Raw genomic sequence first — 26608 nt, 5'->3', positions numbered from 1 at the left:
CGCAGTCAGCCTCCGGCCTATTCCGCCGCCATGCTCGAGGTCGAGTGAAGCGAGCGAGACAGAAAGGAGCGAGCGTCCGAGTCCGCGACACGGCCCAGCCCAACCCATAAAGGGGGAAGAAAAGAAACAAAACGATAAATTAAGAAAGTCGCCAGCACTGCTCACCGATGGAGGAGCCGGGCCGCTTCTACATGATGTCTTCGTTCGGTCAGGCACCGCGGGAGAGAGGTGAGGGTGAGGCGCGGGGGGGATGGGCGGCCGCTTGGGCCGCGGGCAGCTCCCCAACTGTCAATCAATGACCACGCACTTCCGGCCCGCTTGACGGACGGGCGCCCCGACCAATGGCAGCCTGCAGCCCGCCTGGACTGACGGGGCGCGGGTCCAATGAGGGGCGGGGCGGTCAAGGGGAGGTCCCGCCCTCTGCCCGGCTCCCATTGTCACGCCTCTGAATGACGTGGCGCGCTTTCAATGGGCAGCGAGACCGGCCTCGAGCGACGTGGCGCGGCGGCCAGTGGGGGGGGGGGGCGGCGGCCTCTGATTGACGGGCGCCGGCCTCTGATTGACGGGCGCCGAGGCCAATGGGGGCGGACTCCGGAGCTGTCTGGTTCGACTGCCGGCCAATGGGAATGGAATGGGGGGGCCTTCCCTTGGCTGGCCCCGCCCCTTCCCTGCTCGGCGTCTCCCCGTCGCGGCCGCCATCTTGTGGCGGCGATGCCGGACCCGCTTAGCCGCCGACATGAGGTGCGGCGGGGCTCTGGATGGTGGGTTCTCACCCGGGCGTATTCCCAATTTGGGCAGCTTTAGGTCTGTGAGGAAAATGTGCGTCAACATGTCACGCTGCAGTGCCGGCCTCCCGCCGCGAGAGCGGCGCTCTTCCCTCTCCCACCACCATAGTTTCTCAATGTAAACATGTCACGCTGCAGTACTGGCCTACCGCCACGAGGGCGGCGTCCTTCTCCCCGTCAGGGGTTTATCAATGTAAACATGTCACGCTGCAGTACAGGCCTACCGCCAAGAGGGCGGCGTCCTTCTCCCCATCAGGGGTTTCTCAATGTAAACATGTCACGCTGCAGTACTGGCCTACCGCCACGAGGGCGGCGTCCTCCCCGTCGGGGTTTTCTCAATGTAAACATGTCACGCTGCAGTACTGGCCTACCGCCACGAGGGCGGCGTCCTTCTCCCCGTCGGGGTTTTCTCAATGTAAACATGTCACGCTGCAGTACTGGCCTACCGCCACGAGGGCGGCGTCCTTCTCCCCGTCGGGGTTTTCTCAATGTAAACATGTCACGCTGCAGTACTGGCCTACCGCCACGAGGGCGGCGTCCTTCTCCCCGTCAGGGGTTTATCAATGTAAACATGTCACGCTGCAGTACTGGCCTACCGCCACGAGGGCGGCGTGCTTCGCTCCGTCAGGGGTTTATCAATGTAAACATGTCACGCTGCAGTACAGGCCTACCGCCAAGAGGGCGGCGTCTTTCTCCCCGTCAGGGGTTTCTCAATGTAAACATGCGCTGCAGTATTGGCCTACTGCCACAAGGGTGGCGCCCTCCCCCGTTTGGGTTTCTCAATGTAAACATGTCACGCTGCAGTACTGGCCTACCGCCACGAGGGAGGCGTCCTTCTCCCCGTCAGGGGTTTCTCAATGTAAACATGTGGCAGGGGGGTGGGCACGGGAGCAATAGGTCGGAAGGTGAGAGCATTGATGGAGGAATAGGGACAGTGGGGCTCTGAGGCAGAGCAGACGGGGAGAAGTTGCTGAACACAGCGGGTCTGGTGGCCTGAAGTGCAGATGTTTTATGCAAGAAGTATTACGGGTAAGGCAGATGAACTTAGAGCTTGGATTACTACTTGGAACTATGATGATGTTGCCATTACAGAGACCTGGTTGAGGGAAGGGCAGGATTGGCAGCTAAACGTTCCAGGATTTAGATGTTTCAGGCTGGATAGAGGGGGATGTAAAAGGGGTGGCGGAGTTGCGCTACTGGTTAGGGAGAATATCACAGCTGTACTGCGGGAGGACACCTCAGAGGGCAGTGAGGCTATATGGGTAGAGATCAGGAATAAGAAGGGTGCAGTCACAATGTTGGGGGTTTACTATAGGCCTCCCAACAGCCAGCGGGAGATAGAGGAGCAGATAGGTAGACAGATTTTGGAAAAGAGTAAAAGCAACAGGGTTGTGGTGATGGGAGACTTCAACTTCCCCAATATTGACTGGGACTCACTTAGTGCCAGGGACTTAGACGGGGCGGAGTTTGTAAGGAGCATCCAGGAGGGCTTCTTAAAACAATATGTAGACAGTGAGCCCGGCCAGGTGGTAGATGTTTCAGTAGGGGAGCATTTCGGGAACAGTGACCACAATTCAGTAAGTTTTAAAGTGCTGGTGGACAAGGATCAGAGTGGCCCTAGGATGAATGTGCTAAATTGGGGGAAGGCTAATTATAACAATATTAGGCGGGAACTGAAGAACATGGATTGGGGGCGGATATTTGAGGGCAAATCAACATCTGACATGTGGGAGGCTTTCAAGTGTCAGTTGAAAGGAATTCAGGACCGGCATGTTCCTGTGAGGAAGAAGGATAAATACGGCAATTTTCGGGAACCTTGGATAACGAGAGATATTGTAGGCCTCGTCAAAAAGAAAAAGGAGGCATTTGTCAGGGCTAAAAGGCTGGGAACAGACGAAGCCTGTGTGGAATATAAGGAAAGTAGGAAGGAACTTAAGCAAGGAGTCAGGAGGGCTAGAAGGGGTCACGAAAAGTCATTGGCAAATAGGGTTAAGGAAAATCCCAAGGCTTTTTACACGTACATAAAAAGCAAGAGGGTAGCCAGGGAAAGGGTTGGCCCACTGAAGGATACAGTACGAAGTCTTACAACACCAGGTTAAAGTCCAACAGGTTTGTTTCGATGTCACTAGCTAATTCATTCACCTGAGGAAGGAGCAGCGCTCCGAAAGCTAGTGACATCGAAACAAACCTGTTGGACTTTAACCTGGTGTTGTAAGACTTCGTACTGTGCTCACCCCAGTCCAACGCCGGCATCTCCACATCACTGAAGGATAGGCAAGGGAATCTATGTGTGGAGCCAGAGGAAATGGGCGAGGTACTAAATGAATACTTTGCATCAGTATTCACCAAAGAGAAGGAATTGGTAGATGTTGAGTCTGGAGAAGGGTGTGTAGATAGCCTGGGTCACATTGAGATCCAAAAAGACGAGGTGTTGGGTGTCTTAAAAAATATTAAGGTAGATAAGTCCCCAGGGCCTGATGGGATCTACCCCAGAATACTGAAGGAGGCTGGAGAGGAAATTGCTGAGGCCTTGACAGAAATCTTTGGATCCTCACTGTCTTCAGGTGATGTCCCGGAGGACTGGAGAATAACCAATGTTGTTCCTCTGTTTAAGAAGGGTAGCAAGGATAATCCCGGGAACTACAGGCCGTTGAGCCTTACTTCAGTGGTAGGGAAATTACTGGAGAGAATTCTTCGAGACAGGATCTACTCCCATTTGGAAGCAAATGGACGTATTAGTGAGAGGCAGCATGGTTTTGTGAAGGGGAGGTCGTGTCTCACTAACTTGATAGAGTTTATCGAGGAGGTCACGAAGATGATTGATGCAGGTAGGGCAGTGGATGTTGTCTATATGGACTTTAGTAAGGCCTTTGACAAGGTCCCTCATGGTAGACTAGTACAAAAGGTGAAGTCACACGGGATCAGGGGTGAGCTGGCAAGGTGGATACAGAACTGGCTAGGTCAAAGAAGGCAGAGAGTAGCAATGGAAGGATGCTTTTCTAATTGGAGGGCTGTGTACCAGTGGTGTTCCACGGGGATCAGTGCTGGGACCTTTGCTCTTTGTAGTATATATAAATGATTTGGAGGAAAATGTAACTGGTCTGATTAGTAAGTTTGCAGACGAAACAAAGGTTGGTGGAATTGCGGATAGCGATGAGGACTGTCAGAGGATACAGCAGGATTTAGATTGTTTGGAGACTTGGGCGGAGAGATGGCAGATGGAGTTTAATCCGGACAAATGTGAGGTAATGCATTTTGGAAGGTCTAATGCAGGTAGGGAATATACAGTGAATGGTAGAACCCTCAAGAGTATTGAAAGTCAAAGAGATCTAGGAGTACAGGTCTACAGGTCACTGAAAGGGGCAACACAGGTGGAGAAGGTAGTCAAGAAGGCATACGGCATGCTTGCCTTCATTGGCCGGGGCATTGAGTATAAGAATTGGCAAGTCATGTTGCAGCTGTATAGAACCTTAGTTAGGCCACACTTGGAGTATAGTGTTCAATTCTGGTCGCCACACTACCAGAAGGATGTGGAGGCTTTCGAGAGGGTGCAGAAGAGATTTACCAGAATGTTGCCTGGTATGGAGGGCATTAGCTATGAGGAGCGGTTGAATAAACTCGGTTTGTTCTCACTGGAACGAAGGAGGTTGAGGGGAGACCTGATAGAGGTCTACAAAATTATGAGGGGCATAGACCGAGTGGATAGTCAGAGGCTTTTCCCCAGGGTAGAGGGGTCAATTACTAGGGGGCATAGGTTTAAGGTGTGAGGGGCAAGGTTTAGAGTAGATGTACGAGGCAAGTTTTTTTACACAGAGGGTAGTGGGTGCCTGGAACTCGCTACCGGAGGAGGTGGTGGAAGCAGGGACGATAGGGACATTTAAGGGGCATCTTGACAAATACATGAATAGGATGGGAATAGAGGGATACGGACCCAGGAAGTGTAGAAGATTGTAGTTTAGTCGGGCAGCATGGTCGGCACGGGCTTGGGAGGGCCGAAGGGCCGCTCCCCGTCGGGTGTTTCTCAATGTAAACATGTGCTGCAGTATTGCCCTACCGCCACAAGGGCGCCGCCCTCCCCCGTGGGGTTTCTCAATGTAAACATGTCACGCTGCAGTACTGGCCTACCGCCACGAGGGCGGCGCCCTCCCCCGGCCAGGGGTCATGACGCAGTCTCGACCTCCCGCTGCAGTCCAGGCTTCCCATAGCGAGGGCGGCGCTATTTCCTCTCCCGCCACCAGGGTTTCTCAATGTCAGCAGGGGCAGCACGGTAGCATTGTGGATAGCGCAATCGCTTCACAGCTCCAGGGTCCCAGGTTCGATTCCGGCTTGGGTCACTGTCTGTGCGGAGTCTGCATCTCCTCCCCGTGTGTGCGTGGGTTTCCTCCGGGTGCTCCGGTTTCCTCCCACAGTCCAAAGATGTGCAGGTTAGGTGGATTGGCCATGATAAATTGCCCTTAGTGTTGGGTGGGGTCACTGGGCTGGGTGGGGTTGCTGGGTTATGGGGATAGGGTGGAGGTGTGGACCTTGGGTAGGGTGATCTTTCCAAGAGCCGGTGCAGACTCGATGGGCCGAATGGCCTCCTGCACTAAATTCTATGAATCAACATGTCACGCTGCAGTCCAGGCTTCCCGCAGCGAGGGCGGCGCTCTTCCCTCTCCCGCCACCAGGGTTTCTGGAAAATGAAAATCACTTATTGTCACGAGTAGGCTTCAATGAAGTTACTGTGAAAAGCCCCTAGTCGCCTTATTCCAGCGCCTGTTCGGGGAGGCCGGCACGGGAATTGAACCGTGCTGCTGGTCTGCTTTAAAAGTCAGCGATTTAGCCCAGCGTGCTAAACCAGCCCCCTTTCTCAATGTAAACATGTTTTCTCAATGTAAACATGTCAAGCTGTCGTCCCTCACCCCGGACCAAGGGTTTCTCAATGTAAACCCGTCACGCCCCCTAGGTTCGACCCCCTCCTCCCACACTCACATACTCACAAGTGGAAGCCCCTTGTCGACATTGTGCTGCACAAACTAGGTGAATTCTGGAACATGGTGGGGGGGGGGGGGGGGGAGAGAGCGGGCTTCAGGCCTTCCTGTGGCTCAGCACCCGGCCCCTGCCACACTCCGTGAGGAATCCCAGAAGCTGCCACCTTCCTTCCGTGTTGGAGGAATGGGGAATCGTCGCAAGGCACGTCATTGCAAAACGCCGGTCTCATTTCCGCTGGCCGGGTTTGAGGTGGACGGCCTCACTCCAGTGGCGCAATACATGTACTCCACTGGCCTCCGAGCAGTTGTAGATCAAAACGTTTTGATGGGCTAATGTTTCGCACAATTCTCTGCCGGTGCTCGGGCGTGTCTGTGTGCGTGCCGTCGCTCTGACCTTTTCCTGCCTTTGTCCCATTTCCCCAAAAGATGACTTTGGACAGAAGAGGAGGAAGCGGAGTCGCTGGAGCAATGAGACTTCGGATCAGAAGACGGTGATCCCTGGAATGCCGACTGTGATCCCACCGGGACTGACGCGGGATCAGGAGCGTGCTTATATCGGTAAGGGTTCGGAGCAGTCCCGCTCTCTGTCTGCCATCTCTAATAGATAATCCACGTCTTCACAAAAATCATCTTAAGAGAGGCGTGTGCTGCAATGTTCATGTACAGAAGATATTAAAGTTGCGGTGTGTAATATTGTAATCTCATTCGAGTTATTGAATATATTGGGGATGCCACAATAATTAGTTACCACTTGGTGAGATTCCTTCCGTTGCCACCTTATTTCTGATGCTTGTAGCTTCTGCTTTTACAGATGTGAAACAGGATGTTTTTAACCTAACTTTGCAAACGAATGTAGTGTTCTGTAGAGCCAAGCTGTTTGATTCGACCGAGGTGTTGTCACTAGGGGTCTCGGCCAGCTTGAACAGGGGGCATTGGGAAATGCTCACTTAGCTGATCGGACTGTGGCGCATGGGAGCAATAAAAACATCCAAATGTACGGTTCTCGATTCTGCCTGTCCAGATTTTGCAGAGGGCATCCTCGAGCTTGCAGGACGCAGCGAGGGGGTCAATGTCCATGAAACTGAAGGGCGCTTGCTGGCTTGAGTTGTCCCTTGGTCCACACGGACTGCTGGACAAGTGAACCGAGTGACAACGCTGCACGCGGGAGCAGAGTCTGCCTTCCTGAGGATGAGTGTGACGCACGGCATCAAGGTGGCGTCTGCATTAAGTGACAATGGCAGATCCTTCAACAACACGTCGAGATTTACCGCTAATCCCGCCGCCCCAGCTTTCTCCCTCTCTTTCACAGTCACTCACAATCTCTTGCACTCACTCTCACAATCTCTTGCACTCACTCTCACAATCTCTTGCACTCACTCTCTCACAATCTCTTGCACTCACTCTCACAATCTCGTGCACTCGCTCTCTCTGTCTCTCACTCTCCCTCTCTCTCTCTCGACGCTCTAACTCTCCCTGTCTCTCTCTCTCGACGCTCTAACTCTCACTCTCCCTGTCTCTCTCTCTCGACGCTCTAACTCTCACTCTCCCTGTCTCTCTCTCGACGCTCTAACTCTCACTCTCCCTGTCTCTCTCTCTCTCTCCCTGTCTCTCTCTCTCTCCCTGTCTCTCTCTCTCTCCCTGTCTCTCTCTCTCTCCCTGTCTCTCTCTCTCTCCCTGTCTCTCTCTCTCTCCCTGTCTCTCTCTCTCTCCCTGTCTCTCTCTCTCTCCCTGTCTCTCTCTCTCTCCCTGTCTCTCTCTCTCTCCCTGTCTCTCTCTCTCTCCCTGTCTCTCTCTCTCTCCCTGTCTCTCTCTCTCTCCCTGTCTCTCTCTCTCTCTCCCTGTCTCTCTCTCTCTCCCTGTCTCTCTCTCTCTCTCTCTCCCTGTCTCTCTCTCTCTCTCCCTGTCTCTCTCTCTCTCTCCCTGTCTCTCTCTCTCTCTCTCTCCCTGTCTCTCTCTCTCTCTCTCTCCCTGTCTCTCTCTCTCTCTCCCTGTCTCTCTCTCTCTCTCCCTGTCTCTCTCTCTCTCTCCCTGTCTCTCTCTCTCTCTCCCTGTCTCTCTCTCTCTCTCCCTGTCTCTCTCTCTCTCTCCCTGTCTCTCTCTCTCCCTGTCTCTCTCTCTCTCTCCCTGTCTCTCTCTCTCTCTCCCTGTCTCTCTCTCTCTCTCCCTGTCTCTCTCTCTCTCTCCCTGTCTCTCTCTCTCTCTCTCCCTGTCTCTCTCTCTCTCTCTCCCTGTCTCTCTCTCTCTCTCTCCCTGTCTCTCTCTCTCTCTCTCTCCCTGTCTCTCTCTCTCTCTCTCCCTGTCTCTCTCTCTCTCCCTGTCTCTCTCCCTGTCTCTCTCTCTCTCTCTCTCCCTGTCTCTCTCTCTCCCTGTCTCTCTCTCTCTCTCCCTGTCTCTCTCTCTCTCTCCCTGTCTCTCTCTCTCTCTCCCTGTCTCTCTCTCTCTCTCCCTGTCTCTCTCTCTCCCTGTCTCTCTCTCTCTCTCTCCCTGTCTCTCTCTCTCTCTCTCCCTGTCTCTCTCTCTCTCTCTCCCTGTCTCTCTCTCTCTCTCTCTCCCTGTCTCTCTCTCTCTCTCTCCCTGTCTCTCTCTCTCTCTCTCCCTGTCTCTCTCTCTCTCTCTCCCTGTCTCTCTCTCTCTCTCTCCCTGTCTCTCTCTCTCTCTCTCTCCCTGTCTCTCTCTCTCTCTCTCTCCCTGTCTCTCTCTCTCTCTCTCCCTGTCTCTCTCTCTCTCTCTCCCTGTGTCTCTCTCTCACTCTCTCTCGATGCTCTAACTCTCACTGAAAACAGTGGCCACTGGAGGGATAAATTCCAAAAGCGTGTAGCTTAAGCGGCTGTAAATCGACCGCACTGTGAATCTTCCAGCTGCGTTTCTGTGATAAACAGGCTACTTGGCCAACATCATATTTGTTTTACTACAGTGGAGCCAATTAACTGCAGTCGTATTTCCAACCGGCTCCGCACGTTTCCTGATCTCAGCAATTTCATTGAAGGGAACTTTCCTCTCGCTGAACCCTCCCTTCCCCGCTCCGTCCCTCGAGATTTCAAGGTCACTTGGGAAACGTTGGGGTTGGATCGGCTGTTTACCTGTTCCTGGGTGCAGGGGTGAATCCTCGATACAGGTCCGGGATTGGGGGAGCTGAGGCCTCCTACATGTGTTAACTGTAAGCTGGCTGCCTAGCTATTTGATTGTGAATGGGGGAAGTTTCCTTCAAGCAGCCAGTGTGCAAGATGTCTTGAATCGTGGAGAGAGTTATTGAGTAACGCGAATGGCTCTGGTTGCGGAGAATTCTGCTGTAGTGTGGGCTGGTCTCCGTTTTGTTCCGTTGCATGTTCTTGTCGAATGGATACGATTCATAATTGCTTGTATCACGTCCACCCCTTAATTGGCATGCCCCAAAGATCTAGGGGCTCTGAAAAAGAAAGTCCCAACCCCTGCCTTCTAATGAACCCCCCCCCCCGCCCTTCCCCAGTCAGCCATTTTGTAAACATTAACGCCCAAATGCACTGTCCCCTTGTTCAAATGCTGAGTGGGTCGGAGCAGGGTGCCCCCAGCTTGCGTTCTCTTTCACTGTTCTTTTAAAAAATTTTATAAATTTAGAGTACCAATTCTTATCCCAATTAAGGGGCAATTTAGCGCGGCCAATCCACCTACCCCGGTCATCTTTGGGTTGTGGGGGTGTGACCCACGCAAACGCTTGGGAGAATGCACAAACTCCACACGGACAGTGACCCGGGTTCGAACCTGGGACCTCGGCGCCGTGCTGCCCTCAGAATTGCAAATTCTGATCAATAATTGATCGGCCAATTTCCCCCACACCCCCGCTGTCCACTTGCCCTCCAGCCACTTATCCCGGCAACTCCTGAAGGTGGATGGCTGAGCGTGCAATTGTGGGAAGTTCTCCCGAGATCCTTAACCCAACCTGCCGATTGACAGAACCGGCTGTTCAGCTGGGCTGGATGCTGCTCGTTGCTTAAGTCTGCAGCTCCTGTTTGTAAAATTCAACTCAGCCCATAGAGCAGCACGTGTAAAATAAGAGATTCTAGTCAACTCACAGCTACTTGTTGACGTACTCCAACCGTGTCCACCCTTTGATGCTGAAATGTAAATGGGGCGCTTCCTGCTTCTGGACGGTTTGGGATGTCCAAAATCAAACTTGCAATAGGCTCCCCTGACCACAGCGCCGTCCAGATTCAAACAGTGACCTAAGTACCGGTGGGGACAGTCCACCCCACGGTGACCATTGGTGACCCGGTCAGTCTGTGTGTGTGTGTGTGACTTGCTGCGCAGGGAGGGCTTTCTCTCCCGCCTCCGTCCCCGGTTAGTTAGCACACTGAAACGCGCCTCTCTCCGTGTTGACATTGTGGACCAGCGGCAGAATGGGGTCCTGTCTTGTGCGGCAGGGTGGCGGTGAATTCACATCGGCGCGGATCAGTAACCTGTGTCTGCTGCCCGGCCTGGGTTTCCGAGATTTGAAACTGTGCCTGCAAAAATGGCAACGTTTCTCCGATGCTTTGCAGAGGTTGAGTCGATGGATTGTGTTTCCTTTCCCCGCCGAGCGAAGCACGTTCATCACCTCCCACCCCGTAGCCTTCCTAAGGTTTCTCTTGTTTTATTGCTGCGCGATGTTGCCAGGTTTAATATCTCGAGGGTTAAGTTAAAAATGGCAGATTCCACTTGTACCGCGCTCTCGAATTGAAACCGATATATTCAATATCGGAATATTGAAACATTCCAGTAGAGTTTGGATGGGCAGCACGGCTGTGTAAGTATCGCGCAGCCTCGGAGTCCTGATCTGCCGGGCGAATCAGGGTTAGCGTGGTCCAGGATCCCGTCTCCCCGCTGCGGAGGGCTCCCCGGCTGGGGCCGTTCGCAAACTTAATTCTGAGCCGTTTGGAAATTGGGGGTTGAGGGAGGGGGGGGGTGCATGTGAACAAATAAATTGGTCTCCGAACGGCGGGGCCTTTCAGCCTTTGCTCCCTGAGGAGGGGGGGGGGGTGCTAACGTTAACCTGTCTTAACCACAAATGTCAGGCAATTCTTGCAGCCCCCGAAGGAGCAACAGACTTTTAATGACTTGGAAGTTAAAATTCATACTTTATAACGCAAATTGTTTTGCTATTGTGGCAACCCTAATATGAATGTTGCTAGTGGTAATATTGTTTTGTTTTTAACACTCTTTACAGAGCACGTGTCTTAAATACCCTGTGTTAGGATTGTGTTCAAAATTTGGTGCCTTAATTTCATTACTGATATCTTGTTTTTATTTATTGACAAATGTTGATGCGGTTTTCTTTTTGTGTGTGCGTGTGTGTGCGTGTGTGTGAAACGTTCACGGCACTGTGCCTCCAAAGCTCCGTGCTGTGTTTTCATAACCATTTGAGAATTTATGTAACTTTTCTTTTCCGTGTCCTTTCTTTCCTAACCTGGTTTCTTCCAGTGCAACTACAGATTGAAGACCTGACCCGCAAACTGCGTACTGGAGATCTCGGTATCCCCCCAAACCCTGAGGACAGGTTGGGAAAGTTTTAAACCAGCTGACAGTAACAATTTTCCTTTTCAATACTTGGTGTCATCGCATAAGAAATGTGTGATGTGGTTTTTTTATTATTATTGGAGTTGGTTAATCTCCTAATGTGTATGGTATACTTTCACCTTGACGCTGTTTTCAGTACAGGAATGGAAATGGTCACCGGTTACATTTATTTATTTGATTCTCTTGAGACTAAAAGGTTTTAATGATTTGATTTTACATTTTTTTAATAATTTTTTTAAAAATGGAACCCGGGTTCAGGGACAGCTGTGGTCTCCGTTTGTAGCTTTTATTTCTTCTTTCGAGGGGCAGGATAGTTCAGGAGCCCGGCAATTGGTAGCATGTGGGTCGCACCCCGGCAGCCTCTCTCTTTTTCTCTCCCTGGCTAGCCGCAGACCAGTCTGCCTGCGTTTTCCCCCCCCCCCCCCCTCGGTGTCCTTGCTTTGCCACCTTGTGTACGCTTGGCAGTTTCATAGTGCATCGTTGAGGCCCCCCCCTCTCTTTCTCACTCACTTCACCTCTCTTCACTCACCGCAGACCCTTCCTGTGTGACCATCTCTTATCCCGTATTTCAACTCCCTCGGGGGCGGCAAAAGATTAAGCCCGTGTTTGCCTTAGGGTGGCTGCAGTCTTCTCAAATTTAGGACACCCCTGATTTATCCCAATTAATTCAGTTTTGTCAATTTGAGGTGACCGTGTGGCAAATGTGCCGGCGCGAGGCCATTCATTCGCTCACGGCTTCAGTGAATGTTTTGCCAACCCCCCCTCGGTGCTCAGCGCTCCCAGAGGTTATACAGCAAACAGTGAATTGATAAAAGTTGAATTTGGCTAATTCCCCCTTTGCATCTGCTGTGTCCCAACGGCCTATCTGGTTGTGCAGCAACCACAGTGGAAAGCGCAGTTCCCTAAGCAGAACCCGGACATCCCTCCTCCTCTCCCCCCCCCCCCGAGTGCCACTGTCAATGAGGCAAAACCCCCGGGGTGGGAAGGTGTGGCTGGCAGTCCAGGGCTCCTGTCCTGACAAACCTTGAACTTTGCCATCGTTCAACAGTAGCATTAATTGGCTCTTTAAACTCCACCCCAGGCTGGAGGGTCTCTTATCGAACAACTTTAATTTTAAAAAGGGGTTGACTTTGCCTTGGGAGTTGGCCGGTTGTGCGAGTGAGCCCAGCTCCCCTCGGCTGGGTTTAGGAGGAGGCCCGTGGGGTTTAATTGCCGCCACGGCGCAGGAGAGCCGCTCCTGCTCGCTCGGCGATCGTTAACCGTGAACTCGCTATCCTGACGTGATCCGACTTGTGACCGTGCTTCCCGCACCCGATACTGTTCACCAAACTAAACCTCGCGACGTCCTCTGCCATCTCATTTCCAAGTGTGTTTGGTAGCCTGTGCTCGACATCGGTGCATGGTGGATCGTGGTCTGCTTGGGAACCTTTCTGAGCAGTCGATGTAACGCAGAATTTATTTTGTGCTCCATTTGCTTATTTAACGCATTTATTTTCCATCGAACAAAGACGTCAATCCCATCGTAGTTTGAACAGTCTCCTGTGCTGCTTTTGATTCAACCTTCTGACTTGTTGAAAATGTATCCCCTTTCCCCCAACCTTTTGACTTGCTGCCACTTTTTAATTTCAGTGATGTTAGGAAGTGACCACAGCTGTCCACCAGTAGTTGTTAAACTGTTAAAAATAAGTTTTTAATGAGTAAATGAGGTTTTTTAATTTGGTTTGTATTAACAAGAGGAAAAAACGCCTGCTATCTTGTACTGACTCCCTCTCTTTGCATGTCAACAGTCAATAATGCTGCGATTGTTCAGAATACCCACTGGTCCTGTCAGCCCACCTATTTTAGTCGTTAAATTGGGAGAAGAGAGAGCCAGGGTTTGGGGCGGATTGTTGCACCGCAGTGTGTGTGTGTGTGTGTCCCGGTCAGTAAAGGCACCCGTCACCGAAGCAAGCGCACCAGGACAATTTCTGTCCGATGAGTACTTTCCCCTGACGCGGGGGTACCCCGAGATGTCTCCCGGGTTTCCGCTTCCGGGCTCGCACTCTCGTGGGCGCGTTGAGATCTCCTCCCTCGCTCGCTGGGTAGAGATGGCTGGTGTTGAGCCAGCTGGGTTGGGTCTTCGAGAGTCGCTTGGGGGGGGGGGGGGGGGGGGGGGGTGGAAGCTCCCGCTCGGTATCCAGAGGTGGTGTCCTTCGTAAACCTCCTGACAGCGCGCAACCTGGAACCACACATTGAGCAGTGGCCATTAGGGGCGAGGTGTAACCGGATAGAGTCCCCCCCCCCAAATCCCATCCCGTCTGCTCCCCACCAGAGAGTCGATGCCTTCTGCAGCAGAGGGGAAAAAAGAGGCTTAGTTTCCAAGATCAGTTAGTCCCGTTGCAGCAGGTTAAAAGACTTCCTCGATGAATTAAGTCTTGGTGTTGAAGTGACCTCATTACAGATAGAGTAACCTGGGGTATTCTGCTGTGTTTGGAGGTGTGTGTGTGGGGGGGGCTATTTGAATGCAGCTGCCGACAGCAGGACAAGAAAGTGAACTCTCCGGGTCGACCCGCATGTAGACCAGGATTTTGTGGGGATTAAAAACAGGTCTGAAATGGCTGGCTGCAGGACCAGGTGTTGGCTGTTCCCAGCACACTGATAACGTTTTCCATTTTGTAATCCTACCCATGACCATTTAGTACTTCGACAGTCTCTTAATAATATTTTTTTTAAAGACAAAATTTTGGATTCCGTTGAAGCCGCACAAGTTAAGTTGGAGACGGCACTTGTCCCAACAGCTTCAGTCTATGGAACTCGAAGTGATGACTTGTTAACTAGTAAGCTGTCTGGAAAGGTGCCTCGGTTCTTGGGGTTGCCACGACGTAGCTGCGTTCCTCTTAAATGCGTGCCAAAGGTTTCGCTTTCCGTCTGATTGGACTCCGCTCGACAGCTTGAGCATCTGGGGGTAAACCCGGGAGCAGGTAGATTTGAAACCGCGACAGAGCAAATTAATCTCAGTCGGTTGCTGTAACGTGTCTTAATTTCAGTCGAAGACCACTCGTTGCAACCCCAGGAATGCCGAGGCCTTTGTTTATGAGATTCAAATGTTTAACGGTGCATTTATTGACCTATAAACCAACCCCCCCCCACCCCCCGTGTCCTCTAATGAAAACTGGCAAAGCTGTGTTGACTCCTTTTTCAAAACCCTCTTTAGGAATTTATATTTAGTGTAAACTAATAGCAAGAGTTTACAGGTGCGGCGTATGGGATCCATGCCTGTAGTGCAAGGTTTGGCAAAGAAGCTCCAATTTAAAAAAAAAAAAGAGAATTCATTTACTCGTGTACACGAATGGGGGAAAAGAGAGAGGGGAGTGAAGCAGTCCGGGACTGCTAGCAAGACTTAACATGTCTCTTTAGCACAGAATCCGCTTTGAGAAGTAGCAGAACTAGTTGAGTAAGTCCAGGAGAAGGGGCTGCAACCCCCTCTGTCGGTGCCTGAAGAAGCGGGAAAAGGCCATTTAAGTGTCTTTTTGAATAACTCCTTTTCTTAACTTCCCAGTGTGAAGCACGCGTCAGTCAGCCGAAATCCTTTTTTTTTTTTTTTTTTCTTCTTCTGTTTTAGTATATTATTTACGATGAGTTCTGTGCAGGTTTAACATTATTGCTGGTAGAATTGTAAACTCCTAGAGCGAGGTGAAATCGAAGCACTTCGCCCTGCCTCCTGACCAGGTTGCCGCAGAGAAAAAGACAGCACTCGCCCTTCCTTGCCAAAGCGTCGAACAGATCCTTCCGATCCCGATTCCCTCTGGGGGTGGGGTGAGAGAGAGAGAGAGAGAAAATCATGCGCGCATGCACGTGCTTCTTGTTGACTGGGTCTGTGTTCAAAGATCAAAAACCACTGGAGCAAAACGGGAGGGGGCGGGGTGGGGGGGGGGGAGACCTTTGCTGCCGTTACCGCGGCAGCAGCTGGCACACGTCGTTCCCGGGGTCAATTCCGCCCCGTTTGGGACGTCTTTCCCCCTGACTGTGCACAGGCTGGGTGGAAAATTAGTGCGGCTGACGAGGCCTCGAGCAGGGAGCATGTTCCCCCCCCCCCCCCCCCCGATTTTGAAGGCGCGGTGCAAAGGGTCTTCCTACCCTAAATTTCCAACTGTTGAGGGGGGGAAATAAACCCTTGCCCGTACTAGACCTCTGAGCTGAGTGACGGCCGGTGGGGGTGACCCGATGCGCTGATCCGCCCGCCGGGTATTCGCCTCTCGGCGGAGCTGAAATTGTTTGCTCTTCTCCCGTGGGGGGGGGGGGGTTATTTTCCATTCTTTAGATTGATGAACCTTGAATCCAGGGCGGGGTACTCTGGGGAGGACGGCGCACAGGGAATAGTTTTTGTACCTGGCCTGTTCAGGTATCTCGGCAGTCACGCGTGACAGTTCAGTTTGTGCTTCATTAACCTGTACACCTCTCGAGTTATTTTTACTGACTGGCTCTTTAAACGGCAACAGTCCAACCTCCAACTTGAGCCAGTGCCCCCCCCCCCCAACTGTATATATCGGCGTCGGGCTGAGGGGTTCTTTGCACAAGGTGGGTGAGTAATGCTCCTACAACGCCGAATCATGACCGCAGACATCGGCGGGGGGGGGCGGGGTTGCTATTGGCCTAGGGCCATCAGACTTTGTTCCTCCGTGCCAGACCACAAGCTCTGTCTCTTAACGAAGGCTTCAAGGATCCACCGTCAGCTGGGTTTGCTGTTCACCGTTGCACAGCTCGGTGTGTGTCGCCCGCCACAGCTGTGTACGGGGGGGGGGGGGGGGGGGGTGGACGGTGGACTCCAGCGAGTGAGCTTCGCTCCCAGCGCACAGGGAATTAATGGGAATGCCGAACGTTTTTGTACCTGGCCTGTTCAGCGAGTGAGCTTCGCTCCCAGCGCATCCCTGTGTGTGCGCGCAGATTTGAACAATTTGGCGAGGGGTGTCCGTTGGGGTTTTTGATGTTGCTCCAGTCAACAAGAGGAGTCTTGAACTTGACCACCAGCTGGTATTGATAATGTATAAACGTGTTACCTGATTGCAATCTGTCTCATTAATTCCCTCTCCACAGCCTTTAGTACAATTCAAAATCTGCTTAAGCTTAATATAGTTTTACTACCTCTTCAGCCATACAGTGTGGGTGTGAGCACTGAATGTTAATTGCCGTCTACAACTGTTTAGAAACGCCACTTTCAGCTCAGGTTAACAACAACTTCCTCATCTAGGTGTCTGTCTCCGGCGTTTAAAACCTAAGGTAACCCATCTCCGGGGGAGGGTGGGGGGAGAAAAGGTGACGAGAGAATTAGGAAAGGGTAGTGGGAGTTGCTTTATTTTGGATATTTATATTATTAAAAAAATAGGTGTAATAGAATGGCTTAAGATGCATGGGGTGACGAGTGAGGTGGTGGTGACGCTTTGTGATCCCTGCACAGGTCTCCCTCTCCTGAGCCCATCTACAACAGCGAGGGCAAGAGGCTCAACACCCGTGAGTTCAGAACTCGGAAGAAACTGGAAGAGGAGAGACACAATCTCATTCAAGAGATGATCGCCCTCAATCCTGACTTCAAACCACCGGCCGATTACAAGTGAGTTGTTTTATAAAAAAAAATAATAATAATAAAACGCGGCTTCCGGTGTAACAGCGCCACGGGGCTCATCCAAGTAAGGAAGTTAAAATCTCGATTGCCTTGTGAGGGCCTGAGCGCGAGGCCGCACGGGACAGTGAATGGTATTAATGACGGGTCGGCGATTGCGATTGCGAAGGATGCTTTTCAGGGGGAAAGCTGCAAAATCGCTGTGATCGCGATGGCAGTTTGCTTTGTGTCAACAAAGATGCTTCTCGTGTGTCAGAGAGAGCGGGACCGGGGCGTCGAACTGTTTTTTCTTAAAACGAGGCTGAGTTTGGATGTGTGTGTGTGTGTGTGGAAACCGTGAAACAGGATTCCAGATTAAGCTGTTGGCTGCGTTGTGATGTGTCGCTGAGCCTTTTGCGGGGGGGGGGGGGCCTGTGCTGTTGTCAACCCTTCCCCGGCTGCCTCGGACAGGCTATTAAATCTTCCGTTCCTTTCCCGCAGGCCGCCAGCCACGCGTGTGAGCGACAAAGTGATGATCCCACAGGACGAATATCCAGAAATAAACTTTGTCGGACTCCTGATCGGACCCAGGTAACCGAGGCTGACTCCGACCTTGCTTTTGTTGGGGGGGGGGGGGGGGAGGGGGCGGTGAACAAACGGTCCCCGGTCTTTCCGCAAGGTGTAGGCACAGGCGTGTGAGGTGAGGGTGCCCCCTCCTGCTGTGAAAGAGAAAAGAGAGCAAGATGAGCTTTTCATGTTGCTGAAATGTTGGCAAGTGCTTCGCTACCAATGGACTGCAGTCACGTGCCCTCCCGAATTTCCTGCTGCACAGTCCCCCAGAGCTCCTGACGCACGTTCTCCAGGCGCGAAAAGAGTGTTAAGTAGCTGTGAGGAAAGGTTGAATAAACTCTGTTTGTTCTCACTGGAACGAAGGAGGTTGAGGGGCGACCTGATAGAGGTATACAAAATTATGAGGGGCATAGACAGAGTGGATAGTCAGAGGCTTTTCCCCAGGGTAGAGGGGTCAATTACTAGGGGGCATAGGTTTAAGGTGAGAGGGGCAAGGTTTAGAGGAGATGTACGAGGCAAGTTTTTTACGCAGAGGGTAGTGGGTGCCTGGAACTCGTTACCGGAGGAGGTAGTGGAAGCAGGGACGATAGGGACATTTAAGGGGCATCTTGACAAATATATGAATAGGATGGGAATAGAGGGATACGGACCCAGGAAGTGTAGAAGATTTTAGTTCAGACGGGCAGCATGGTCGGCACGGGCTTGGAGGGCCGAAGGGCCTGTTCCTGTGCCTTATTGTTCATTGGGGTGCAAGCTGCCCCTTCGTCCCCGAGTGCTCCGGGAGGTTTGTGACCCTGGCCACCCTTGCTTCACGCTCACTCGCTCTCCCTCTCTTTCAGAGGCAACACACTGAAGAACATCGAGAAAGAGTGCAACGCCAAAATCATGATCCGCGGCAAAGGGTCAGTGAAGGAGGGGAAGGTGGGCCGCAAGGACGGACAGATGCTTCCAGGGGAGGATGAGCCACTACACGCGCTGGTCACGGCAAACACCATGGAGAATGTGAAAAAAGCAGTAGAACAGGTAGGGCACCTCCGCCGAAATAGACCGTTCGTCCTGCCGCGGAACCGCTCCTGTGGGTACCGCCAGCTCGCAAACCTGTGGGTGGGGTGTTGTGTGTCCTGTGCCGTCCCTTGCCCCTTGATGTTTTCAATGTGTAGAGATCTTATCGTGCTCGGCGTACACAGCCTCTGGGGCAGAGGATTAATTCCAAAGGTTCCCCACCGTCTGAAATTTCTCCTCGTCTCACTCTTAAATGGCCGACCCCTTATTCTGAAACGGTGCCCCCTGGTTCGAGACAGTCTTGGACCGTAAGACGTAGGAGCAGAATTGGGCCACTCGGCCCATCGAGTCTGCTCCGCCATTCAATCATGGCTGATATTTTTCTCGTCCCCATTCTCCTGCCTTCTCCCCATAACCCCTGACCCCCTTATTAATCAAGAACCTATCTATCTCCGTCTTAGAGACACTCAGTGATTTGGCCTCCACAGCCTTCTGCGGCAAAGAGTTCCACAGATTCACCCCCCCTCTGGCTGAAGAAATTCCTCCTCATCTCTGTTTTAAAGGACCGTCCCTTCAGTCTGAGATGGTGTCCTTTGCTTCTAGTTTTTCCTACAGGTGGAAACATCCTCTCCACGTCCACTCTATCCGGGCCTCACAGTATCCTGTAAGTTTCTCGTCTCTCGCCTGAAGTGCATTGAGGTGCGACGGACGGGTGGATTGGTTTATTGTCACGTGTACCGAGGTACGGTGAAAAGTATTGTCCTGCAGTCAAACAGATCATTCCGTACTCGAACATAAAATACATAATAGGGCAAACATAAAATACACAATGTAAATACATAGGACCACGGGCATCAGCTGAAGCATCCGGAGTGTAGTACTATTCAGTGGAGAAGATGTGTGAAGAGATCAGTTCAGTCCATAATAGGGTCATTCCGGGGTCTAGTAACTGCGGGGAAGAAGCTGTGCGCGTTCTCAGACTTTTGTGTCTCCTGCCCGATGGAAGAGTGAGTAAGCCGGGTGGGAGGGGTCTTTGATGATGCTGCCCGCTTTCCCCAGGCAGCGGGAGGTGTAGACGGAGTCAATGGATGGGAGGCGGGTTTGTGTGATGGACTGGGCGGTGTTCACGACTCTCTGAGGTTTCTTGCAGTCCTGGGCCGAGCAGTTGCCATACCAGGCTGTGATGCAGCCCGATAGGATGCTTTCTGTGGTGCATCTGTAAAAGTTGGTAAGAGTCATTGTGGACATGCCGAATTTCCTTAGTTTCCTGAGGAAGTATAGGCGCTGTTGTGCTTTCTTGGTGGTAGCGTCGACATGGGTGGACCAGGACAGATTTTTGGTGATGTGCACCCCTAGGAATTTGAAGCTGTCAACCATCTCCACCTCGGCCCCGTTGATGCTGACAGGGGCGTGTACGACTCTTCGCTTCCTGAAGTCAATGACCAGCTCTTTAGTTTTGCTGGCATTGAGGGAGAGATTGTTGTCGCTGCACCACTCCACTAGGTTCTCTATCTCCCTCCTGTATTTGGACTCGTCGTTATTCGAGATCCGGCCCACTGCAGAGAGATTGAGTCCTAAATCTTTTAATGTCCAGCACACGCATACAAATGCACAGTTTTGTTTTATCGGATTGAAAGGAATGTTAAGGACTCCCGTTCTCCGTTGACCGCATCTGATTGAAACAGGAGTGAGACAAGCTGGGAGTTGGACTCCAAAGGCCTTCACAAGCCACGTGGCTGGAGAAATCTCTCCGGAGAATGTTTCTGCTGTCCTGAATCTGCCCTGGTGGCGGTAACTTGGTCCTTAACGGGGCAGCACGGTGCCGCAGTGGGTTAGCACTGCTGCCTCACTGCGCCGAGGACCCGATTTCAATCCCGGTCCGGGGTCACTGTCCACGTGGAGTTTGCACATTCTCCCCGTGTTTGCGTGGGTTTTGCCCCCACAACCCAAAAAGATGTGCAGGCTAGGTGGATTGGCCACGCTAAATTGGAGGGAAAAAAAATTGGATACTCTAAATTTATTGTTTTAAAACTTGGTCTTTAACTGTTGGTAACGTGCGATGGCTGAGGACGGAACAGGAGAAGGTGCTGGGCAAGGCTACAGCTCTGTTTCTTGTCTCCTGCAGATCCGCGGTATCCTGAAGCAGGGGATTGAAACCCCCGAGGATCAGAACGACCTTCGGAAGATGCAGCTGAGAGAGCTGGCTCGCCTGAACGGCACTCTGCGAGAGGATGACAACAGGTAAGCTGCAGTACTGTGGCGCGCTGGGGGTGTCGTCTCCCCCCCCCCCCCCCCCCCCCCCCCAAACAGACCCCTGGAGCGCAGTGTCAACTGTTCCTGAAAGCACACCGTTTGATTGATCATGAAAGAAATGGTGGGTTATTCCCCCTCTGGCTGACGGCCCCCAACCACAGGCTGGTTAGGATTGGATTTGTTTTTGACCAGCCTACGTATTGAACAATTTCCCATTTCAACCACTCGATCTGGACGGGACCTCAGCACATCCCAGCGTGCCTGCGCCTGACCAAATAGACTTTTTGGAAGTGCAGATACTGCTGTACAATCCATAGACTTCCTAGAATGGATAAGGTTGCCATTCGGCCCATCGTGTGTGCACCGGCCCCTCTGATAGAGCACCCGACCTCGGCCCACTCCCCCTCGGCCTTATCCCCGTGACCCCACCTAACCTGCACCACTTTGCACTGTGGGAGGTGTTATGGGCCAGGGTTTAGAGAACACCAAAATGTCTTGTGGAGTTAACCTGCCCCACAACTTCAAATAGATTGTGGTTATGGCGAGCACACGGGCCCACTTTACAGGCGTGATGCAACAGAGATCTAAAGTACTTTTAAAACAAAACCATGTTTATTTACGAATCCAGTAAACATCTTAACAACTATTCCTTCATAACTTTCCTCACAACATCCAAAGACCCTTTTTACAGAAAGACAGCAGGTTTAAATTCTCTACAGAAACAGGTATTACTTTGAAATCCTCAAATGCCCCAAAGAGGCGGTCTTTAGATTGCAGAGAGAGATCAATGCACCTTCTCGCTGTGACTGCAGCCTCTTCAACTCTGAAAACTAATCTAAAACACACGACACACACCAGCTTTTTTTTGCTCAAAGCGAAAGTAAAAGCAGAGTCACAATCCAGCGCCACCCACACTCTGACATCACTGCAGCTATTTGATAAACATCCATTTCTTAAAGGTACATCCACTGCAGCTATTTGATAAACATCCATTTCTTAAGGTGCTCTCACATGACAGAGGAAACCCACGCAGACACTGGGAGAACGTGCAAACTCCACACACAGTCATCCCAAGGCCGGGATCGTATGCCTGGCGCTGTGAGGCAGCAGTGCTATCCACTGTGCCACCATGCCACAATGGGAAATCCAGCAGCCAGCCTGCACCCGCAAAGCCGTTTGCTCGTTTTCCCTTGCCAGGCATCCCGCGGTCAGCTTGGATGATTGCTCCCCGGAAGGTGAATTGTTTTTGACGTGACTTGTCTTTTCGCTGCAGGATACTGAGACCGTGGCAGAGCACTGAGCCACGGAGCATCACCAACACGACGCTTTGCACCAAGTGCGGTGGGGCCGGGCACATTGCTTCCGATTGCAAATTCTCCAGGTCAGTCGCTTATTCTTTGACACCCCCGATTGTCGGAGAAGATAGAGAATCGCTGAGGGTTTAGACGATGGGTTCCGGTAGCGGTGGACACCGTTATTGGGGGTTGTTTGTCACCAGTGGGTCATAAAACGTGTCAGTGAGGAGCTGGTGTGAGAGTTTTTGTTGGAAAACTAGCTTGCAGGTACAGCTAGCAATAAAGAAGTTAAATTGATTTTGGCCGTTGCAGCTAAAGGAATAGAGTATAAAGGTAAGGAAGTGTTGTAACTGTACACGGCATTGGTGAGGCCGCACCTGGAGTAGTGTGCACAGTTTTGGTCCCCTTATTTGAGGAGAGATGTAGCGGCATTGGAGGCAGTTCAGAGGAGGTTCACTAGATTGATTCCAGAGATGAGGGGTTTGCCGTATGAAGAGAGATTGAACAGTTAATGCCGATACTCTGGAATTTAGAAGAATGAGGGGAGATCAAATTGAGGCACACAAGATGATAAACGGTATGGATAAAGTAGAGGTGGAGCGGATGTTTGCTTTGGGGCATTCGAGAACGAGAGGCCATAATCTCAGGATAAGGGGCAGCAGATTTAAAACCGAGATGACGTAGCACAGTAGTTAGCACTGTGGCTTCACAGCGCCAGGGTCCCAGGTTCGATTCCGGCTCGGGTCACTGTCTGTGCGGAGTCTGCACATTCTCCCCGTGTCCCCGTGGGTTTCCTCCGGGTGCTCCGGTTTCCTCCCACAGTCCAAAGATGTGCAGGTTAGGTGGAGTGGCCATGATAAATTGCCCCTCGTGTCTGAAAAAGGTTAGGATGGGTCATAAGAATAAGGTGGAAGTGAGGGCTTAAGTGGGTCGGTGCAGACTCGATGGGCCGAATGGCCTCCTGCACTGTATGTTCTATGTCGATGAGGAGAAATTACTTCTCCCAAAGGGTTGTGAGTCTGGAATTTGCTGCCCCAGGGTGCGGTGGATGCCTGGCCATTGAGTAAATCTAGGGAGGGGATAGACAGATTTTTAATTAGTAATGGGGTTGAAGGTTATTTGAAGATACCCAATTATTTTTTTCCAATTAAGGGGCAATTTAGCGCGGCCAATCCACCTACCCTGCACATCTTTGGGTTGTGGGGGCGAGACCCACGCAGACACGGGGATAATGTGACCCAGAGCCGGGACCGAACCTGGGACCTCGGCGCCGTGAGGCAACAGTGCTAACCACTGTGCCGCCCTGGTTTGAAGGGTTATGGAGAATGGACAGGAAAGTGGGAGCCAAAAGGAAATTAGCCATGGTGGTGTTGAATAGGGGAGTGGGCTCGGTGGGGAGGGGGGAATTGCCCATTCCTGCTCCTAGTTTCTTATCTCTTGTCGGTGGAGAGCGCGCGCGTTTGTTGGATTGAGGCTTCCCGGGAATTGAGCGAGCTGCAGTCGCCGGTTATTTAACCTGGTCTCTCCCTGCTGCATGGCTCACCCCTTGCAGTGGGGCCTCGTTCAACAGGCCGGGAGACCCGCAGTCGGCTCAAGACAAAGCGCGAATGGACAAGGAGTACCTGTCGCTGATGGCCGAGCTGGGAGAAGCCCCGGTCCCCCGCCTCGTCGTCCTCGGCCCACCCGAGCTCCACGCAGCAGACCATGCCGCGGACCACCGGACCTGTCAGCAACCAGCAGCAACTCCCAGTGAGTGAGGGGCTTCCTTCCCTGCCCCCCTCCCCAACCCCACCCTGTTTTCTCTCTTGCTGAAGGCACAGCTCGCTGAGGCACGGTTGCACGGTCTCAGTGGACGGGTGGCGTGTCGGCTTATCTCTTTGTCGTCGTGTGTTGACGATCTGACCTGTGACCCAGTTTAATGGAGATTGGTGTCTCTCCATTGCACCTCTGACCAAACATGCCCCCAAGGCGCTTTGCCGCGGAGCCGGAGCAGCAGCGAAAGAGTTTTTAAAAAAATATTTTTTTTTATTCTCCTTTTTCACATTTTCTCCAAAATGTACACCCAACAATAAACTATAATCAGTAACGAATATGTCAATCCCCATATCAATAACAACAATCCCATCCTCCCACCAGACTTTAGTCCGCATGTTAACATAAACAAATGACAAAAAGGAGTCAGGAATCGCCCATAGTCACCATTTATACACACAGTCCCCCTCTCAGCCACCCCCCCCCACAACTAACATTCGATGTTACCCAGTTCTCGAAAGTGCAGAATGAATAACGCCCATGAATTGTAGAACCCCGCCATCCTTCCCCTCAGTTCAAATTTGACCTTCTCAAGAGTCAAGAATTCCAGCAGGTCTCCCCCCCCCCCCCCCCCCCCCCCCCCGCCACGCCAGGGCACTGGGTGGAGAGGCTGCTCTCCATCCCAGCAGGATCCGCCTTCGGGCGATCAACGGGGCGAAGGCTACAACATCTGCCTCCCGCGCCCGTTTCCAACCCCGGCTGGTCCGACACCCCGAATACGGCCTCCCGGGGGCCCGGGTCCAGCTTCACGTGCACCACTTTAGAGATTACCCTAAAAAACTCCTTCCAGTAATCCTCCAGCTTTGGACAGGACCAAAACATATGAACGTGGTTTGCGCCCCCCCCCCCCCCCCCCCCCCCCGGCAACGTTCCCACACCTCTTCTACCCACTCAAAGAGCCGGCTCATCCTCGCCTTTGTGAGGGTGCGCCCGATATGCCACCTTCAGCTGCATCAGCCCCAACCAGCAGCGAAAGAGTTAAATTAATTCGCAAACGACGGGGATAGGTTTGCGCAGTCGGTGGGGGGGGTGCCCTCGACGACTGTCTGTCTGGCGGTGGACATTGCCGAGGGGGGGTGGGGCAGCAGTGAGGGACAAAGCTGCCAGGTTGCAAATCTTGACTCTCTCTCTGTCTCTCTCTGCAGAACAGACCTCCGTGGATGAGCTCCGGGCCTTCGGACGGCAACAGACCGTACCACGGGATGCACGGCGGCCCCGGCGGGCCGCACCCAGGCTTCCCCCCGCTGATGCCCAACATGAGTGGGCACCCACTCTCCCACAACCCCAACGGGCCGCCGCCGCCTTGGATGCAGCCGCCGCCGCCTCCGATGAACCAGGGTCACCTACCCGTGCATCCGGCTATGAGTAAGTGAGAAGGCTGTGGGGGGGTTTGGAAAGCGGGAGTGGGGTACGATACAGGAAGCACCTCCAGCTTGCTGTCTGCCCCTGTTCCTTTCCCCGTGTGCCTGGGGGTCCTTTTGAGATTGGGAAACTGAACAACGTTTAATATCAAACCAGGGCAGCTGCATTTTACCTTCTCTTCCCTCTCGGTACGAACCCGGGGCAGGTGCAGTTTACCTCCCTGTGATACAAATCCTCCTCCAATTCGCGGTGCCCGCAGAAATCCGTCTCCGCCTGCTCCACGATGACACGCAAGCCGAGATCCTCACCAACGGAACCACCGCAGACCTGCTACGGGTGGAAAACGGGGTCAGGCAGGGCTGCGTCATCCTCCCATCTTCCTCGCAGCAACACCACCGCCCCCTCACCTTGAAGCTCCCCGCTGGCGTGGGGCCAACCTACCAGACAAGCGGGAAACTGTTCAGCCTCCGACTTCTCTAGGCCAGAGCATCATCGACACATTCACCGGGGCTTATGAGAGAATGGGCCTCAGACTAAACATCCGGAAAACAAAGGTTCTTCCCCCAGCCCCCTCCTGCTGCATAAACCCCACCCCCCCGCCCGACCATCAAGATGTACGGTGAGCCCCTGGACAATGTGGGCCGTTTCCCAGACTTCGGGAGCAAGCATTGACGATGAAATCCAGCATCGACTCCAATGCGCCAGTGCAGTCTTCGGGCGCCTGAGGAACAGCGTATTCGAAGACCGAGACCTCAAACGCAGCACCAAGCTCATGGTCTACAGAGCAGCCGTGGTCCCCCACCCTCCTGTATGCAGCAGAAGCACGGACATGGACAATGTACAACAGACACCTCAAATCCTTGGAGAGATATCACCAACGTTGCCTCCGCAAAATCCTGCAAATCCACTGGCAGGATAGGCGTGCCCACCGTGATCGCCCCCTCCCAGGTCAATATCCCCAGTATCGAGGCACTGGTCACCCTCGACCAGCTGCGATGGGCGGGTCGCGTTGCCCACATGCCCGAGACAAGACTCCCGAAACTACTGCTCGACTCCCGAGCTCCGCAATGGCAAAACGATGACTAGGAGGGCAGAGGAAACGCTACAAGGACCTCCCGGAGTGGAAGCAAGTCATCCTCGAGCCTGAGGGACTGCAGCCTTGGTGGGGGGTGAAAAGGAGACCACAGGCTGACCACTGTCCAAGATAATACCCCAGGTCTCGGGAGGCATTTCACTGCGGCCATTTTCTAAGTGACTAACACAGCCTGGAGAGTGGGTTCAATATTTGCATGGCGACTGTGGACATGCGAATTGCTCCGATCGGCTTTTTATATTGAGGCACTGGAGAAAGTGCAAAAAGAAATCTAAAAGGATCATCCTCCAGGATTATAGTGAGCGATCATAACGATCAGAAAAGATTGAACAAGCCGGGGCTGTTTCCTCTCAAAGAAGGGA

The 26608-nt window shown here is 52.6% G+C and overlaps 1 protein-coding gene across 2 annotated transcripts; it reads left to right on the top strand.

The window, feature by feature from the left end:
- On the top strand, window positions 1-25180 carry LOC140406536 (splicing factor 1-like). 2 transcript variants are annotated; one of them, XM_072494540.1, is made up of 10 exons: window positions 1-228; window positions 6182-6313; window positions 11189-11264; window positions 16719-16871; window positions 17361-17450; window positions 18269-18452; window positions 20557-20672; window positions 21958-22065; window positions 23550-23728; window positions 24937-25180. In XM_072494540.1, the coding sequence occupies exons 1-10, from the start codon at window positions 168-170 to the stop codon at window positions 25158-25160; spliced, it is 1323 nt and encodes a 440-aa protein (XP_072350641.1). In that variant the 5' UTR covers window positions 1-167; the 3' UTR covers window positions 25161-25180. The 2 variants fall into 2 exon arrangements, with proteins under 2 accessions (XP_072350641.1, XP_072350640.1); XM_072494539.1 differs by having other exon boundaries at window positions 23532-23728.
- The last annotated feature ends 1428 nt before the right edge of the window (window positions 25181-26608 follow it).

Source organism: Scyliorhinus torazame, unplaced genomic scaffold (genome assembly GCF_047496885.1).
Source record: "Scyliorhinus torazame isolate Kashiwa2021f unplaced genomic scaffold, sScyTor2.1 scaffold_594, whole genome shotgun sequence".
Lineage (NCBI taxonomy): Eukaryota > Metazoa > Chordata > Chondrichthyes > Carcharhiniformes > Scyliorhinidae > Scyliorhinus > Scyliorhinus torazame.
This window is presented reverse-complemented; position numbering and strand designations above follow the sequence as displayed.

Bases quoted from the DNA above. Each gene is read 5' to 3' on its own strand.
- LOC140406536 (XM_072494539.1), top strand. From the start codon at position 168: ATGGAGGAGCCGGGCCGCTTCTACATGATGTCTTCGTTCGGTCAGGCA. The intron at 16,872-17,360 runs GTGAGTTGTTTT...CCTTTCCCGCAG, and splicing joins AAACCACCGGCCGATTACAA to GCCGCCAGCCACGCGTGTGA. The intron at 20,673-21,957 runs GTAAGCTGCAGT...TTTTCGCTGCAG, and splicing joins CTGCGAGAGGATGACAACAG to GATACTGAGACCGTGGCAGA.